This window comes from Anas acuta, chromosome 30 (genome assembly GCF_963932015.1).
Source record: "Anas acuta chromosome 30, bAnaAcu1.1, whole genome shotgun sequence".
Taxonomy (NCBI): Eukaryota; Metazoa; Chordata; class Aves; order Anseriformes; family Anatidae; genus Anas; species Anas acuta.
Window position 1 is genome coordinate 423053 of NC_089008.1, and position 14927 is coordinate 437979.

At 49.5% G+C, this 14927-nt stretch overlaps 1 protein-coding gene across 1 annotated transcript; it reads left to right on the plus strand.

The window, feature by feature from the left end:
• Positions 1–561: 561 nt before the first annotated feature.
• LOC137846077 (olfactory receptor 14C36-like) lies at positions 562–1488 on the plus strand. Its single transcript, XM_068663697.1, has one exon. The coding sequence runs from the start codon at positions 562–564 to the stop codon at positions 1486–1488; it is 927 nt and encodes a 308-aa protein (XP_068519798.1).
• The last annotated feature ends 13439 nt before the right edge of the window (positions 1489–14927 follow it).

A 14927-nucleotide genomic window follows, 5' to 3' on the forward strand; every position in this document is an offset into this window, starting at 1 on the left:
GCCTGGGGCAGGCTGCTTACAGCCCCACACCTCTGCAGGGCATTGCACAGTAGAACTGCAAGGCAAGAGCTACCTGAAGGCAATGCAATTTCTACAGTCTCTGTTTCCGTTTTTCTTACTGGGTGCTGAGGCAGAGGGATGGTAATGGAGTAGTAACATCTGTATTAGAGACTAAGGCTCCTTGAGCATTGCTGTCAATTTGAGGCGCCTTTGTTGTTTCTTAAGGGATTATTTGACCTTCTCCTCATGTTCTGAGATCAGAGAGATATCCTTGGCCTGTGGACTTCTCAGATGACTCCTGGTTCCCTTTTACATGATGCCGTAGACCAGGACGGACTGCTGCAGAGTCCACAGCACAGCCCCCTGCTTGTTGTGGCACCCTCAGAGCACCAACCAGAGGTAAGCCATGGAGCTGCAGAAAGCTCTTCCTGAAGTCACTGAGGCAGTGTGGTGTTTGTAGGGTATTCTATGAGACATGCAATGGATTTTGGTCAGAGAAGAAATTAAATTTTGCACTGTCTTTGCTTCGTTTGGACAGGCTCCCTTGATCAGAGATAGTACATGTGTAACAGCAGCTCCATCACTGAGTTCCTCCTCCTGGCTTTTGCAGACACATGGGAGATGCAGCTCCTGCACTTTGGGCTCTTCTTGGGCATCTACCTGTCTGCTGTCCTGGGAAACGGCCTCATCCTCACTGCTGTAGCTTGCAACTACCGCCTCCACACCCCCATGTACTTCTTCCTCCTCAACCTTGCCCTCATTGACCTGGGCTCCATCTCCACTTCTATCCCCAAAGCCATGGCTAATTTCCTCTGGGACACCAGGGCGATTTCCTATTCAGCATGTGCTGCACAGGTCTTTTTGCTAGTCTTTTTAATTTCAGCAGAATTTTCTCTTCTCACGGTCATGGCCTATGACCGCTACATTGCCATCTTCAAGCCCCTGCACTACGGGAGCCTCCTGGGCAGCAGAGCCTGTGCCACCATGGCAGCAGCTGCCTGGGGCAGTGGCTTTCTCCATGCTGTGCTGCACACTGCCAATATTTTTTCACTACCTCTCTGCTGTGGTAATGTCCTGGACCAGTTCTTCTGTGAAATCTCTCAGATCCTCAAGCTCTCCTGCTCAGACTCCTACCTCAGGGAAGTTCAAGTTCTTGTGGTCAGTGCTATTCTATTTGGGGGTTGTTTTGTTTTCATTGCTCTGTCCTATGTGCAGATCTTCAGGGCTGTGCTGAGGATCCCCTCGCAGCAGGGACAGCACAAAGCCTTTTCCACGTGCCTTCCTCACCTGGCTGTGGTCTCCCTCTTCATCAGCACCATCATGTTTGCTCAACTGAAGCCACCTTCCATATCCTCCCCATTCCTGGACCTGGTTCTGGCAGTCCTGTATGCGGTTGTGCCTCCAGTAGTGAATCCCCTCATCTACAGTATGAGGAACCAGGAGCTCAAGAATGCCATGTGGAAAGTGATGACCAGGTGTTTTTCATAATCAATTAACATTCTTGCCTCTCCTCCTCTGAAAACAACTGAAAACATTACACACCACAGGACATGCCTGTTCTTTTTTTGTTGTTGTTGTTTTGTTCTTACTTTCCAGTAATATTCTGAGTAATTTTGTTCACTTTGAAATAATATTCCTCATCTTTGTTCTAAATTTACACCATATAAAGTATATTTTTTTTCTTATATCTTTTCTCTGAAGCCTTTTGTGTGACTACAGAGGCAGTGACCTCTGTAGAGGGCAGAGGTAGAAGGAAAAGAGTCGTGGCCCAGCAACATGGCCAGGGAGCACCAGCACTGGGTCTAAGCAGAGCTGATCCTACCTGCCACTGCCAGCCTCTCCTGCTGAGCCCTGCTGGTGATGTAAGACCGGGCTGCTCCTGTAGCTTGGTGCTAGCTACTAGCTTGCTGCTGTGTGGCTGTGCTGGGACCACAAGCAGGGCCAGTGGGCATTTTGGTGACACAGCTAGCCTCTAGAACAGCATTTCCCTCCTAAAAGGGACGTGTCTGAAGGCTCAGGTCATCTTTTGGGGTTGCTGTCACATCAGAACATGCTCAAAGAGCGTCCCAAAGGCTTCCTGGGACATAGGATGTCGTGAGACAAGAGAAGACCGGGTGCAGGGGAGACATGGTAACAGAAACTCTTTGCAGCTGATACTACCAACAGGCACATCGTACGCACGTGGAGATAGGAACAAGAGTGAGCCCAAAGGCCATCAACTATCCCTAGGGGTGACATGAAGGCCAGTGGGACAGACAGCATCTCTAGGTCCCTTCATCCTGAGAGTAACGTCTATGGGGCATCTGCCTGAATAGCACAGAATAGTCCAGATGGAAAGCACTGTCAGAGACTGACTAGTCCAAAGTGTAAGACCTAAATGCAGCTCTTGTGAAAGGCCTGGCCACTCCTGTATCTTAGTGCTAGTGCTGTTGTGTGGCCATGCAGCAACTGGAGGCCAAAGTGCAAGACCTGAATGCAGCTCTGGGATGTGCTTCCTTGAACCTCCAAGGTCCTGTGCCCATTCCTCATGCCTCGGGGCATCTCAGAGGAGGGCAGAGCAGGGTGATTCTCCACAGGGCTGACGTGCCTCCCAGCCTCCGGCAGTCGCTGCAGGAGTCAAGGGGACCCTGCAAGCGCTTCAGTACTCTGCCTGTGTGTGTGTGCAAGGCAGGGACTGGTGTCTCTAGCCAGCCCTGCATGGATGAGCAGTGCACGAGGCCAGCTCAGATATGGGGACCTCCCAGAGCCCTGACATTATTCTGGGTGGTTGGCCCCAGTGTTCCCTTGACATTTGTGTCACCCTTCTTGCACAGTTTCATTGCAAGTATCCCTCTCTGCTATGTCATGCTACCCTGTCTTTCTGGACTGGTGGTGACAGCCAACTGGTGGCTGTTGGTGACAGCCAACATGGCTTCAATAAGGGCAGATTGTGCCCGTCAACTCTGGTGGCAATCTCCAATGGGCTTACAGCATTGGTAGTACAACATCTGTTGGTATGTAGACAGTGTGATTGAGTGCAGTCTCAGTGAGTTTGCTGATGATGCGAAGCTGGGTGGTGCAGTTGACACGTGGCAGGGAAGGGATGCCATCCACAGGGGCCTTGACAAGCTTGAGAGATTTTCCTGTGAGAACCTCATGAAATGCCACAAGGCCAAGTACAGGGTCCTGCAACTGGGTTGGGGCAATCCCAAGCACAAATGCAGGCTGGGTGGAGAATGGATAGAGAGCAGCTGTGAGGAGAAGGACGTAGGCATTTTGGTTGATGAGAAACTCCGCATGTGCTGGCAATGTGTGCTTGCAGCCGAGAAAGCCAAATATTTTCTGGGTGGCATCAAAGGAATTTTGTCCAGCAGGTCAAGGGAAGTGATTTTTTTTCTCTACGCTGCTCTCGTGAGACCCCACATGGAGTACTGCATTCATCTCTGGGCCGCAAGCTCAGGAAGGGCATAGATGTGGAGGAATGGTTAAGTGAAGTAGGTCATGTGAATGTTGAACAACTTGGAGGTCGCGAGCTAAAAAAGTATCGAACGCAGCTCATATGAGTCTGGCAGATGGCGGGAAGCCAATCAAGGGACAAAGGCATTGTGTCAGAGTGTGGATGGGAATGTACCTAAGGCGGAATAATGGTTGAGGGAATGAGGAGCTAGCTGATAAGATAGGGAAAGTTGCACTAACCAATAGTGAGCTTAGCTTTTGCAATATGTATGAGCTAATTATATTGAATCATATAAAAAACGGCTGAGCTATCCAATAAATCGAAGTTCACTGATCACTCATATTGAGCGTCTGTGTCTTCCTTCCGTCGACAACACATGGAAGTATGAGAATGAGTCTAGAAAAGGCCAAAAAGGGGATTGAAAGTCTGGGGGCACCTTTTCAGTGAAGACAGGCTGAGAAAGCTGGTTCCCTTCAGCCTGGAGAAACCCGATAGTAGCCTTCCAGTACCTAAAGGAGGCCTACAGAAAAGCTGGGGAGGGACCTTTTGTCAGGGACTGAAATAGTGAGACAGGAGCCCGAGTGGGCAGCAGCTGGCAGGAGGCGAGGGGAAGCCAGGAAGCGCCTCCTAAGGCTGCTCCTGCCAGCAGAGACAAGGCCAGGGCTGAGGGAATGGGAGAGGAGGGGGCTGGAAGGATGGTCGTGAGGTCCCAGGCGGTGTGAGGCCTGGTTGCCCTGCAGGAGATGTGCTGGCCAGCAGGCCTTGTGAGGTCACCCAGCACGTCACAGAGTGCCCCAAGGCAGCAGTGATGGCACTGGAGAGGCGATTGGCAGAGCCTAGCCAGGGGCTGGCTGTGGGTCCCCTCTGCTGCAGCTGCCTGACAGAGCGTGGCGGGAGGAGGGCAGGCAGAGCTTGTGGCTGCTGTGCTTACATTTGCCTTTCCACAGGCTGCTGCAGGGCTCTGGGCATGCTCACCACAGCCCCATCCCCTTGGAAGGCACCACAGCTTCTGGGACAAAGGTGGTTCTTGGCCTCTCCAACAACCTCAGGGCCAGAGTCAGCCATGGCACCAGGAAACGGAGGTCCATGAGATGCTGGCACCCCTGCTGCCAGGCCCAGTGGAGCCCTGGCACAGATTTTCAGGGGAGTAGATGGTGAATTTACATTGTCCCATCACATCTCACCCCATCAGGCTGATGGGGATATTAGCAATGTAAGGGTGTACTGTGCACGTAATACCTTCTTGTTTTTTTATAGTAATGTCGTGGTTCCGCTCGAGTGGGCAGCCGAGCTCCACCACAGCCACTCTCTCACTCCCCCTCCTCAAAGAGGAATGGGGAGAAAATATGTGAAAAGGGATCAAGGATTGAGATAAGGAAGAGAAAATCACGCAATAATTATTGTAACGGGCAAAACAGACAAAAGAAGACAGATAGTAAGATTTATTGCTCATTAGTAACAAGCTAGAGAAGTGAGAAACAAAGGAAAGAAACCAAAAACACCTTCCCCCCCCATCCACCCTCTTCCACCTCCTCCCCCGGAGCGGCGCAGGGGAATGTGGGAATGGGGGTTATGGTCAGTCTACAGCACTTCTTCTCTGCCGCTCCTTCTCGGTCACTCTCGTTCCCTGTGCTGTGGGGTTCCACCCACGGGATACAGTCCTTGATGAACTGATCCGGCGTGGGTTTCCCACAGGCAGCAGCTCTTCCAGAACTGCTCCAGATATGGGTCCGTACCACGGGGTCCATCCCTCAGGAGAAAACTGCTCCAACCTGGCTCCCCTACGGGCAGCAGCTCCTGCCAGGTCACCTGCTCCTGCGCGGGCTCCTCTCCACGGGCTACAGGTCTGGCCCGGAATCTGCTCCGGTGTCGTGGTTTAACCCGGCCGGCAGCTAAACACCACGCAGCCGTTCGCTCACCCTCCCCCCTCCCTCTCTGGGACGGGGGAGAGAAATGGAAAGTGAAGCCCGTGAGTTGAGATAAAGACAGTTTAATAAGACAGGAAAATAATAATAACAATAATAATAATAATGATACAATGGTGATAATAGGAAAGTAATAATAATATGTACAAACAAGTGATGCACAATGCAATTGCTCCCCACTCGCTGACCGATGCCCAGCCTAACCCCGAGCAGTCCGGCCCCCTCCCCCCGGCTAGCCACCCCTATATATTGTTTAGCATGACGTCAGATGGTATGGAATACCCCTTTGGCTAGTTTGGGTCACCTGTCCTGGGTCTGTCCCCTCCCAGCTCTTACTGCACCCCCAGCCTGCCCGTTGGCAGGACAGAGCAAAAGGCTGAGATGTCCTTGGCTTAGTATAAGCACTGCTCTGCAACAATTAACGCATTGGGGTGTTATCAGCACTCTTCTCATCCTAAGCCAAAACACAGCATTCCACCAGCTACTAGGAAGAAAATTAATTCTAACTGAAACCAGGACATCTATCCACCCCTTATTCCATACCCTTTATGTCATGCTCAGGTTACACTCTTTTCCATACATTCTAATTAGTCACCTATAGTAATCATGGTAGTGATAACATACAGTATAATATACTAATTAACATGGTACAATTCAGTTCATGGGCTATTCTCACCCAGTATTAAATCTCCTTGAGGTACACACCAGACCTCTCCGTTCTTTTGCATCACCCACCAAGTGTATCCAGGTCCCTGAGCGAAAACAATTCCACGAAGAGGTTTGCCTTTTCCTGAGGCAGGAGTAGCCCAGACTGTTTTACCCAGCATATTTCTTACATGCACTACAGGAACTTTATCCCCATCTACAGTACGTAACAGGTTTGATTGGGCAGGTCCAGCTCGGTTGGTAGATCCCCTAGTATCGACTAACCAGGTGGCCTTTGCCAAATGCGTATCCCAGTTTTTGAACGTCCCAGCGCCCATTGCTTTCAAGGTAGTCTTTAACAGGCCATTGTATCGTTCAACTTTCCCGGAGGCTGGTGCATGATAGGGGATGTGATACACCCATTCAATACCATGTTCTTTGGCCCAAGTGTCTATAAGGTTGTTTCGGAAATGAGTCCCATTGTCTGACTCTATTGTTTCTGGGGTGCCATGTCGCCATAGGACTTGCTTTTCAAGGCCCAGGATGGTGTTCCGGGCGGTGGCATGAGGCACAGGATATGTTTCCAGCCATCCGGTGGTTGCTTCCACCATTGTAAGTACGTGGCGCTTGCCATTGCGAGTTTGAGGGAGTGTGATGTAATCAATCTGCCAGGCCTCTCCATATTTATATTTCAGCCATCGTCCTCCATACCAAAGAGGCTTTGACCGTTTGGCTTGCTTGATTGCAGCACATGTTTCACAGTCATGAATAACCTGTGCTATAGTGTCCATGGTCAGGTCCACCCCTCGATCACGAGCCCATCTGTATGTTGCATCTCTACCTTGATGGCCTGAGGTGTCATGGGCCCATCGGGCTATAAATAATTCACCTTTATGCTGCCAATCCAGGTCCACCTGAGCTACTTCAATCTTAGCAGCCTGATCCACCTGCTGGTTGTTTTGATGTTCTTCAGTAGCCCGATTCTTGGGCACATGAGCATCTACGTGGCGTACTTTCACAGCCAGGTTCTCTACCCGAGCAGCAATATCTTGCCACAATGCAGCAGCCCAGATGGGTTTGCCCCTACGCTGCCAGTTGTTTTGCTTCCATTGCTGTAACCATCCCCACAGGGCATTTGCTACCATCCATGAATCGGTGTAGAGATAGAGAACTGGCCATTTTTCTCATTCAGCAATGTCTAAACCCAGCTGAATGGCTTTCACTTCTGCAAACTGACTCGATTCACCTTCTCCCTCAGCAGCTTCTGCAACTCGTCACGTAGGACTCCATACAGCAGCCTTCCATCTCCGATGCTTCCCCACAATACGACAGGACCCATCAGTGAACAGGGCATATTTCTTTTCACTCTCTGGCAACTGGTTGTACAGTGGGGCTTCTTCAGCACGACCCACCTCCTCCTCTGATGATATCCCAAAGTATTTGCCTTCTGGCCAGTCCATGATCACTTCCAATATTCCTGGGCGACTGGGGTTTCCTATTCGAGCCCGCTGAGTAATCAGTGCAACCCACTTGCTCCATGTAGCATCAGTTGCATGATGCGTAGAGGGGACCCTTCCCTTGAACATCCAGCCTAGTACCAGCAATCGGGGTGCTAGGAGGAGCTGAGCTTCAGTACCGACCACCTCCGAAGCAGATCGAACTCCTTCATATGCTGCCAATATCTCCTTTTCAGTTGGAGTATAGCGGGCCTCAGATCCTCTGTATCCCCGACTCCAAAACCCCAGGGGCCGACCTCGAGTTTCCCCAGGTTCTTTCTGCCAGAGGCTCCAGGTGGGGCCGTTCTCCCCGGCTGCAGTGTAGAGCACATTCTTTACATCTGGTCCTGTTCGAACTGGCCCAAGGGCTACTGCATGGACTATTTCCTGCTTGATTTGTTCAAAGGCTTGTCGTTGTTCAGGGCCCCATTCAAACTCATTCTTCTTACGGGTTACTTGGTAGAGTGGGTTTACAATCAGACTGTAATTTGGGATGTGCATTCTCCAAAAGCCCACAGCACCTAGGAAAGTCTGTGTTTCTTTTTTGTTAGTTGGTGGAGACATAGCTGTTATTTTGTTGATCACATCCATTGGGATTTGACGACGTCCATCTTGCCATTTTATTCCTAAAAACTGGATCTCTCGTGCAGGTCCTTTGACTTTATTCTGTTTTATGGCAAAACCGGCTTTCAGAAGGATTTGGACTATTTTCTTCCCTTTCTCGAAAACTTCCTCTGCTGTGTCACCCCACACAATAATGTCATCGATGTACTGCAGGTGTTCAGGAGCTTCCCCCTGCTCTAGCGCAGACTGGATCAGTCCATGGTAAATGGTAGGGCTGTGTTTCCACCCCTGGGGCAGCCTATTCCAAGTATATTGGACTCCCCTCCAAGTGAAGGCAAATTGTGGCCTGCACTCTGCTGCTAGAGGGATGGAGAAAAATGCATTAGCGATATCAATTGTGGCGTACCACTTGGCTGCCTTTGATTCAAGTTCATACTGAAGTTCCAGCATGTCCGGCACTGCAGCACTCAGTGCTGGTGTCACTTCGTTCAGGCCGCGATAGTCCACTGTTAGTCTCCACTGGCCATTAGACTTTTGCACTGGCCATATGGGACTATTGAAAGGTGAATGGGTCTTGCTGATCACTCCTTGGCTCTCCAATTGATGAATTAGCTTATGGATGGGAATCAGGGAGTCTCGGTTGGTGCGATATTGCTGCCGGTGCACAGTTGTGGTAGCGATTGGCACTTGCTGTTCTTCGACCCTCAGCAACTCTACAACAGAGGAGTCCTCTGAGAGACCAGGCAAGGTAGATAATTGTTTAATGCCCTCTGTCTCTAAGGCAGCTATACCAAAAGCCCACCGGAACCCTTTTAGGTCCTTGCAATATCCTCTTCTAAGATAGTCTATGCCAAGGATACATGGAGCATCCGGGCCAGTCACAATGCAGTGCTTTTCCCACTCATTCCCAGTCAGACTCACTTCAGCCTCCAATACAGTCAACTGCTGAGATCCCCCTGTCACTCCACAAATACAGATGGGCTCTGGTCCTTTATAGCTCGATGGCATTATAGTACATTGTGCACCGGTGTCTACTAAAGCCTTATACTTCTGTGCGTCTGACGTGCCAGGCCATCGAATCCACACAGTCCAATAAACTCGATTGTCCCTTTCCTCCCCCTGGCCGGAGGCAGGGCCCATCTAATCCTGGTCAGAATCTTCTTCATTTCTGCGTTTGAAGGACTGTCTGCTGGAAGTTGGAGCAGCAAACTTTTCAGAGAATCCCTTTTTCCCAATTGTTTTCTTTTTCAACTCACATACCCGTGCCTCTAGGGTCGCAGTAGATTTTCCATCCCATTTTCTCATGTCCTCTCCATGGTCTCGTAAGTAACACCATAGGGTGGCACAGGGTTAGTACCCACCATATCGTCTTCCTTGTGTGGATGAACGCCTACCTCTGATAGCTGAGACACTGCTTTGTACAGGTACAGAGGAGAATAATCTCTCTTCAAGTTGGTGGACCTTTTCAGAAAGTTTCTCCACAGTGTTCTCTTTTGGTCGGTGGACACTGTTTGGTTCAGGTTGGGGGGAAGATAGAGTCTCTTTAAGTTGGTGGAACTCTTCAGAAAGTTTCTCCACAGCTGAGACGCAGGCCTGTAAGGAAGAGGAAAGACTTTCTTCGTACTGCCGGAGTTGTTTAGCCACTTCATCCACTGTGGGTTCCTCATCCTCTTTCCAGGCCATTATTGCCAATGAGCTGGCATATGATGATGGTGCACTCCGTACAAACTTCCGCCACATGGGTCGTGTACACTTGACTTCATCTGGATCTTTGGATGTTTGTCTGAGGTCTGGATCCTCATAAATCACTTCCCATATGGCTAATTCCCTCAGGTACTGGATTCCCTTCTCCATAGTGGTCCACTTGCCTGGTAGACATAAAAGTTCTTCCTTGAAGGGATACCTTTCCCTCACAGCTGAGAGGAGACGCCTCCAGAGGCTGTGAGATTGTGCTCCCTCTGCAATTGCTTTGTCAATGCCTGCATCTCTAGCAAGGGATCCCAGCCGCTTTGCTTCTCTGCCATCTAATTCCACACAATTGGCTCCAGTGTCCCAGCATCGGAGCAGCCAGGTGACAAGCTGCTCACCTATACAACGACCAAAATCTTTTTGCACATCTCATAGCTCGCGCTCGTTTAGACTTTGGGTAGTTACTGTTGATTTTTCGACATCCTCATCTTCCTCCTCCTGAATCCTTGATGGCCCAGCGTCGTCATCATCTCCGTCGTCTCTATACCTAGATTTGGCAGAAGACTCTCTGCGTTCTAAATGACCTGAATCTCTATACCATTTTTTCACCTTCTCTACAGGGGCAGCTTGCACTGCTACTGCTTGTTTCTCTGACTTTGTTACAGGATCTGCCACAGGGGTTGGAATACCGTCTGCAGGGTCTACTTGCACTGCTATAGCTCGTTTCTCTGACCCCGTTACAGGGTCTGTTACAGGTGTTGGAATAACCCCTGCAGGGTCAACTTGCACTGCTACAGCTCGTTTCTCTGACACAGCCACAGAAGCTGGAGCAGCTGCAGGAGCTGGGACTGGAGCAGCTGCAGGAGCTCGGACTGGAGCAGTTGCAGGAGCTGGGACTGGAGCGGCTGCAGGAGCTGGGACTGGAGCGGCTGCAGAGTCCACCGTAGGGGTCACAGTGGCCGTTGGATCTGTCACAGGGCTTGGAGTGGCCGCAGGGTCTGTCACTAAGTTGATAGCAGTATCCATGGCAGCTCGATAGACATGAGCCAGGCCCCAGCATGTTACAATGATTTGTGTCACTTTGGAACTGCCAGAATCATGACACCTTTTTTTCAAGCATTCTGCCAGTTTTTGAGGATTTTGCAATTGTTCAGGGGTGAATTTTCAAAACACTGGGGGTGCCAACTGCTCTAGATGCCTGCCCATATCCTCCCATACTCCCTGCCACCCACAACTATACTGCCTCCGGGCAGATCTCCGGATGAGCTTCCTAAGTAGTTGTTTAACTTTAAGCAGAATCTGAAGCGCATTCAGGAGGCAGAACAACAAGACTATGCTGGTCTGAGTATCCCAAGAACATTCAATATCTTGGAGAGCTATTGTAACAAGCTCGGAGGATAAGAGGGTGGTGAAGGAGGAAGGGAGAGTGATCCAGGAGGATACAGGGGTGGTGAAGGAGAAAGGGAGAGTATTCAAGTAAGAAAAAATATCTTCCCCTTTCCCCTCCACAGATTGACTCCCTAATGGAAAAAAACAATAGGTATAATTGCTAATAGTTTCCAAGATACAGTTTCCAAAGTACAGAGTCGACGACGTTACTGAGTACAAATACCAAGTTAGAGTCATGACCAGATATCTCATCATCTCATAAGCCATTGCTACAAAACTCAGTACCATAATGATCTGAAACCAGGGCCCGGAGAGTAAAAACAACATGACAGAGAGCAAATACGGAAAATAATGTACTATAATACTCAATTTGGAAAACAGGCGCAGCAGAGTTGAGATTAAAGTAATCAGCATTATGACAAGTGACTATTAAGCAGGTCTAATACTTACACCAATTTTAGTTTAACACACTCTGGTCAGATCAGCTGTTATCTCAACCTTACGGGCCCCAAGTTGGGCGCCAAAAAGACTGCCGTGGTTTAACCCGGCCGGCAGCTAAACACCACGCAGCCGTTCGCTCATCCTCCCCCCTCCCTCTCTGGGATGGGGGAGAGAAATGGAAAGTGAAGCCCGTGAGTTGAGATGAAGACAGTTTAATAAGACAGGAAAATAATAATAACAAAAATAATAATAACAATAATAATAATAATAATAATACAATGGTGATAATAGGTAAGTAATAATAGTATGTACAAACAAGCGATGCACAATGCAATTGCTCAGCACTCGCTGACCGATGCCCAGCTTCACCCCGAGCAGTCTGGCCCCCTCCCCCCGGCTAGCCACCCCTATATATTGTTTAGCATGACGTCAGATGGTATGGAATACCCCTTTGGCTCGTTTGGATCACCTGTCCTGGGTCTGTCCCCTCCCAGCTCCTGCTGCACCCCCAGCCTGCCTGTTGGCAGGACAAAGCAAAAGGCTGAGATGTCCTTGGCTTGGTATAAGCACTGCTCTGCAACAATTAAAACATCGGGGTTTTATCAGCACTCTTCTCATCCTAAGCCAAAACACAGCATTCCACCAGCTACTAGGAAGAAAATTAATTCTGTTCTAACTGAAACCAAGACACACCGTGTGCAGGCTCTGTGCTATCACTGCAGTGATAGGAAACCTGGTGATACCATGGAATTGGTGGGCTGATAACCAAATCGTGTCCTCTGGGTGAGCTTTGCTCGTTATACTCTTGTTATAATGTCAAAACACACCTCCACTCCAAAGGCTACCCACCTCCAGAGTGCGACCACTGAGCATGCGCTCTGGATTTCTCTAAGCCTAGGCTTAGAGAAAACATGAAAAAAAATAATACCAATTTATAAATTTATACCAATTTCTAAGTTTATACGGATTTATACAAGGGCACATTTGACCAGAGTCACTCATGCTCCACCTAAAGGTAGGAAAATAGTATAGAAATGGCTCGAGAGAAAAAAAAAAATGTTAGGGAAAATACCATCAAGTTAGAAGGACATCACTGGCTTCTGGCATCAGTCAACAAGTTCAACCTCTCTTCCCCCCCAGCAGGGATGCCTACTGAGTGAGATTCAAACCCTTGCGTATAATGAGTGCTTCCCCAGGAAACCTAACATTGTCTATAGAGTTGTTTCATAAGTTAACTTGTATGTAGTAGGTTGCATTGGTCATATTCTTGGTATCTGCATGTGCTTGGCATACAGCCTACTTATCACCAGGAATCCAAAAGAATCTGTACTCCTGTTGCTTCAGTAAACTATGGCAGTCATTAATCTACTAGCCTGAAGGTGTGCCATGCTATCTGTGCTCATGATAATTCAATATATTGAATGTGACTGGACTCAGTGCTGAACTGGGTCCAGCCCAGCCGGCCGCCCCCAGCCCCTGTGATACCTGAGGACAAGACGTAACACAAGGGGGTTTAGGGCCTACCAAGCTTCTTTACCATTTAACATAACAAGTTACTACAGAAACCAACCAGAGAAGTGTTACTGGACCTGGTGCTCACCAATGAAAAACTCATTAAAGAGGTTAAGCCTGGAGGCAGTCTGGGCTGCAATGACCATGCCCTGGTTGAATTTCTGATCTTGGGCCTGGCAAAGAGCAAAGCCAGGACCCTCAACTTTAGAAGAGAGAAATTCCGTCTGTTAAAGAACCAGTGGATGAGATCCCCTGGGATGGAGGAAATGATCAGAGCCTGCAAATTTTTAAGGATGCTTGTCTTAAAGCAAAAGAACTCCCCATCTGGAAGAAATCAAGCAGGGAAGGCAGGAAACAGGCATGGCTGAGCAAGGACCTGCTGGTCAAAGTGAGGTGCAAGAAGGAGATGCAAAGGCAGTGGAAGCAGGGACACATGGCCTGGGAAGAGTCCAGGAATGCTGTCTGGATGTGCAGGGATGGGATCAGGAAAGGTACAGATAGAACTGAGCTCGGCAAGGGGTGCAAAAAATAGCAAGAAGGGTTTCTATAGGTACATTGCTCAGAAAAAAAAGAAAAAAAAAGTGTGCCCCCTCTGATAAATGTGAAGGGTGAACTGGAGGTGTGGTTTAAACTGGCCAGCAGCTAAGCACCACACAGCCTTTCACTCACCCTCTGTCTCCGGAATGGGGGAGAGAAATGAGACAATGAAGCCTGTGGGTTGAGATAAAGACACTTTATTATGACAGGAAAATAATGATAATGATAATAATAACAATAATAGTACTACTACTAATAATGTGTACAAAACAAGCAATGCCCAATGCAATTGCTCACCACCCGCTGACCGATGCCCAGCCTATCCCTGAGCACCTGCTCCCCCCACCCCAGCCAGCCCCCCATATTAATTGTTTAGCATGACTTTGGTATGGAATACCCCTTTGGCCACTTTGGGTCAGCTGTCCTGGGTCTGCTAGGGTCTCCAGCAGTGACTTACCAAGGGTGAAGCATTCTGGCCCATCACCATGGTCGGCAGTGATAAGGCTTCATTCATAGAATCATAGAATCATAGAATCATAAAATATCCTGAGTTGAAAGGGACCCTTAAGGATCATCAAGTCCAACTCTTGACACCGCACAGGTCTACCCAAAAGTTCAGACCATGTGACTAAGTGCACAGTCCAATCTCTTCTTAAATTCAGACAGGCTCGGTGCAGTGACCACTTCCCTGGGGAGCCTGTTCCAGTGTGCAACCACCCTCTCTGTGAAGAACCCCCTCCTGATGTCAAACCTAAATATCCCCTGCCTCAGCTTAACCCCGTTCCCACGGTCCTGTCACTGGTGTTAATGGAGAAAAGGTCTCCTGCCTCTCGACACCCCCTTACGAGGAAGTTGTAGACTGCGATGAATTCTCCCCTCAGCCTCCTCTTCTCCAGGCTGAACAGGCCCATTGCCCTCAGCCGTTCCTCGGACGTCTTCCCCTCCAGGCCTTTCACCATCTTCGTAGCCCTCCTCTGGACACTCTCCAACAGTTTCATGTCCTTTTTCTACTGTGGTGCCCAGAACTGCACACAGTACTCAAGGTGAGGCCGCACCAGCGCAGAGTAGAGCGGGACAATCACCTCCCTTGACCTACTAGCGATGCCGTGCTTGATGCACCCCAGGACACGGTTGGCCCTCCTGGCTGCCAGGGCACACTGCCGGCTCATATTCAACTTGCTGTCTACCACGACCCCCAGATCCCTCTCTTCTAGGCTGCTCTCCAGCGTCTCATCGCCCAGTCTGTACGTGCAGCCAGGGTTTCCCCGTCCCAGGTGCAGGACCCGGCACTTG

Coding starts and splice junctions, on each gene's coding strand:
- LOC137846077 (XM_068663697.1), top strand. CDS start 562: ATGTGTAACAGCAGCTCCATCACTGAGTTCCTCCTCCTGGCTTTTGCA.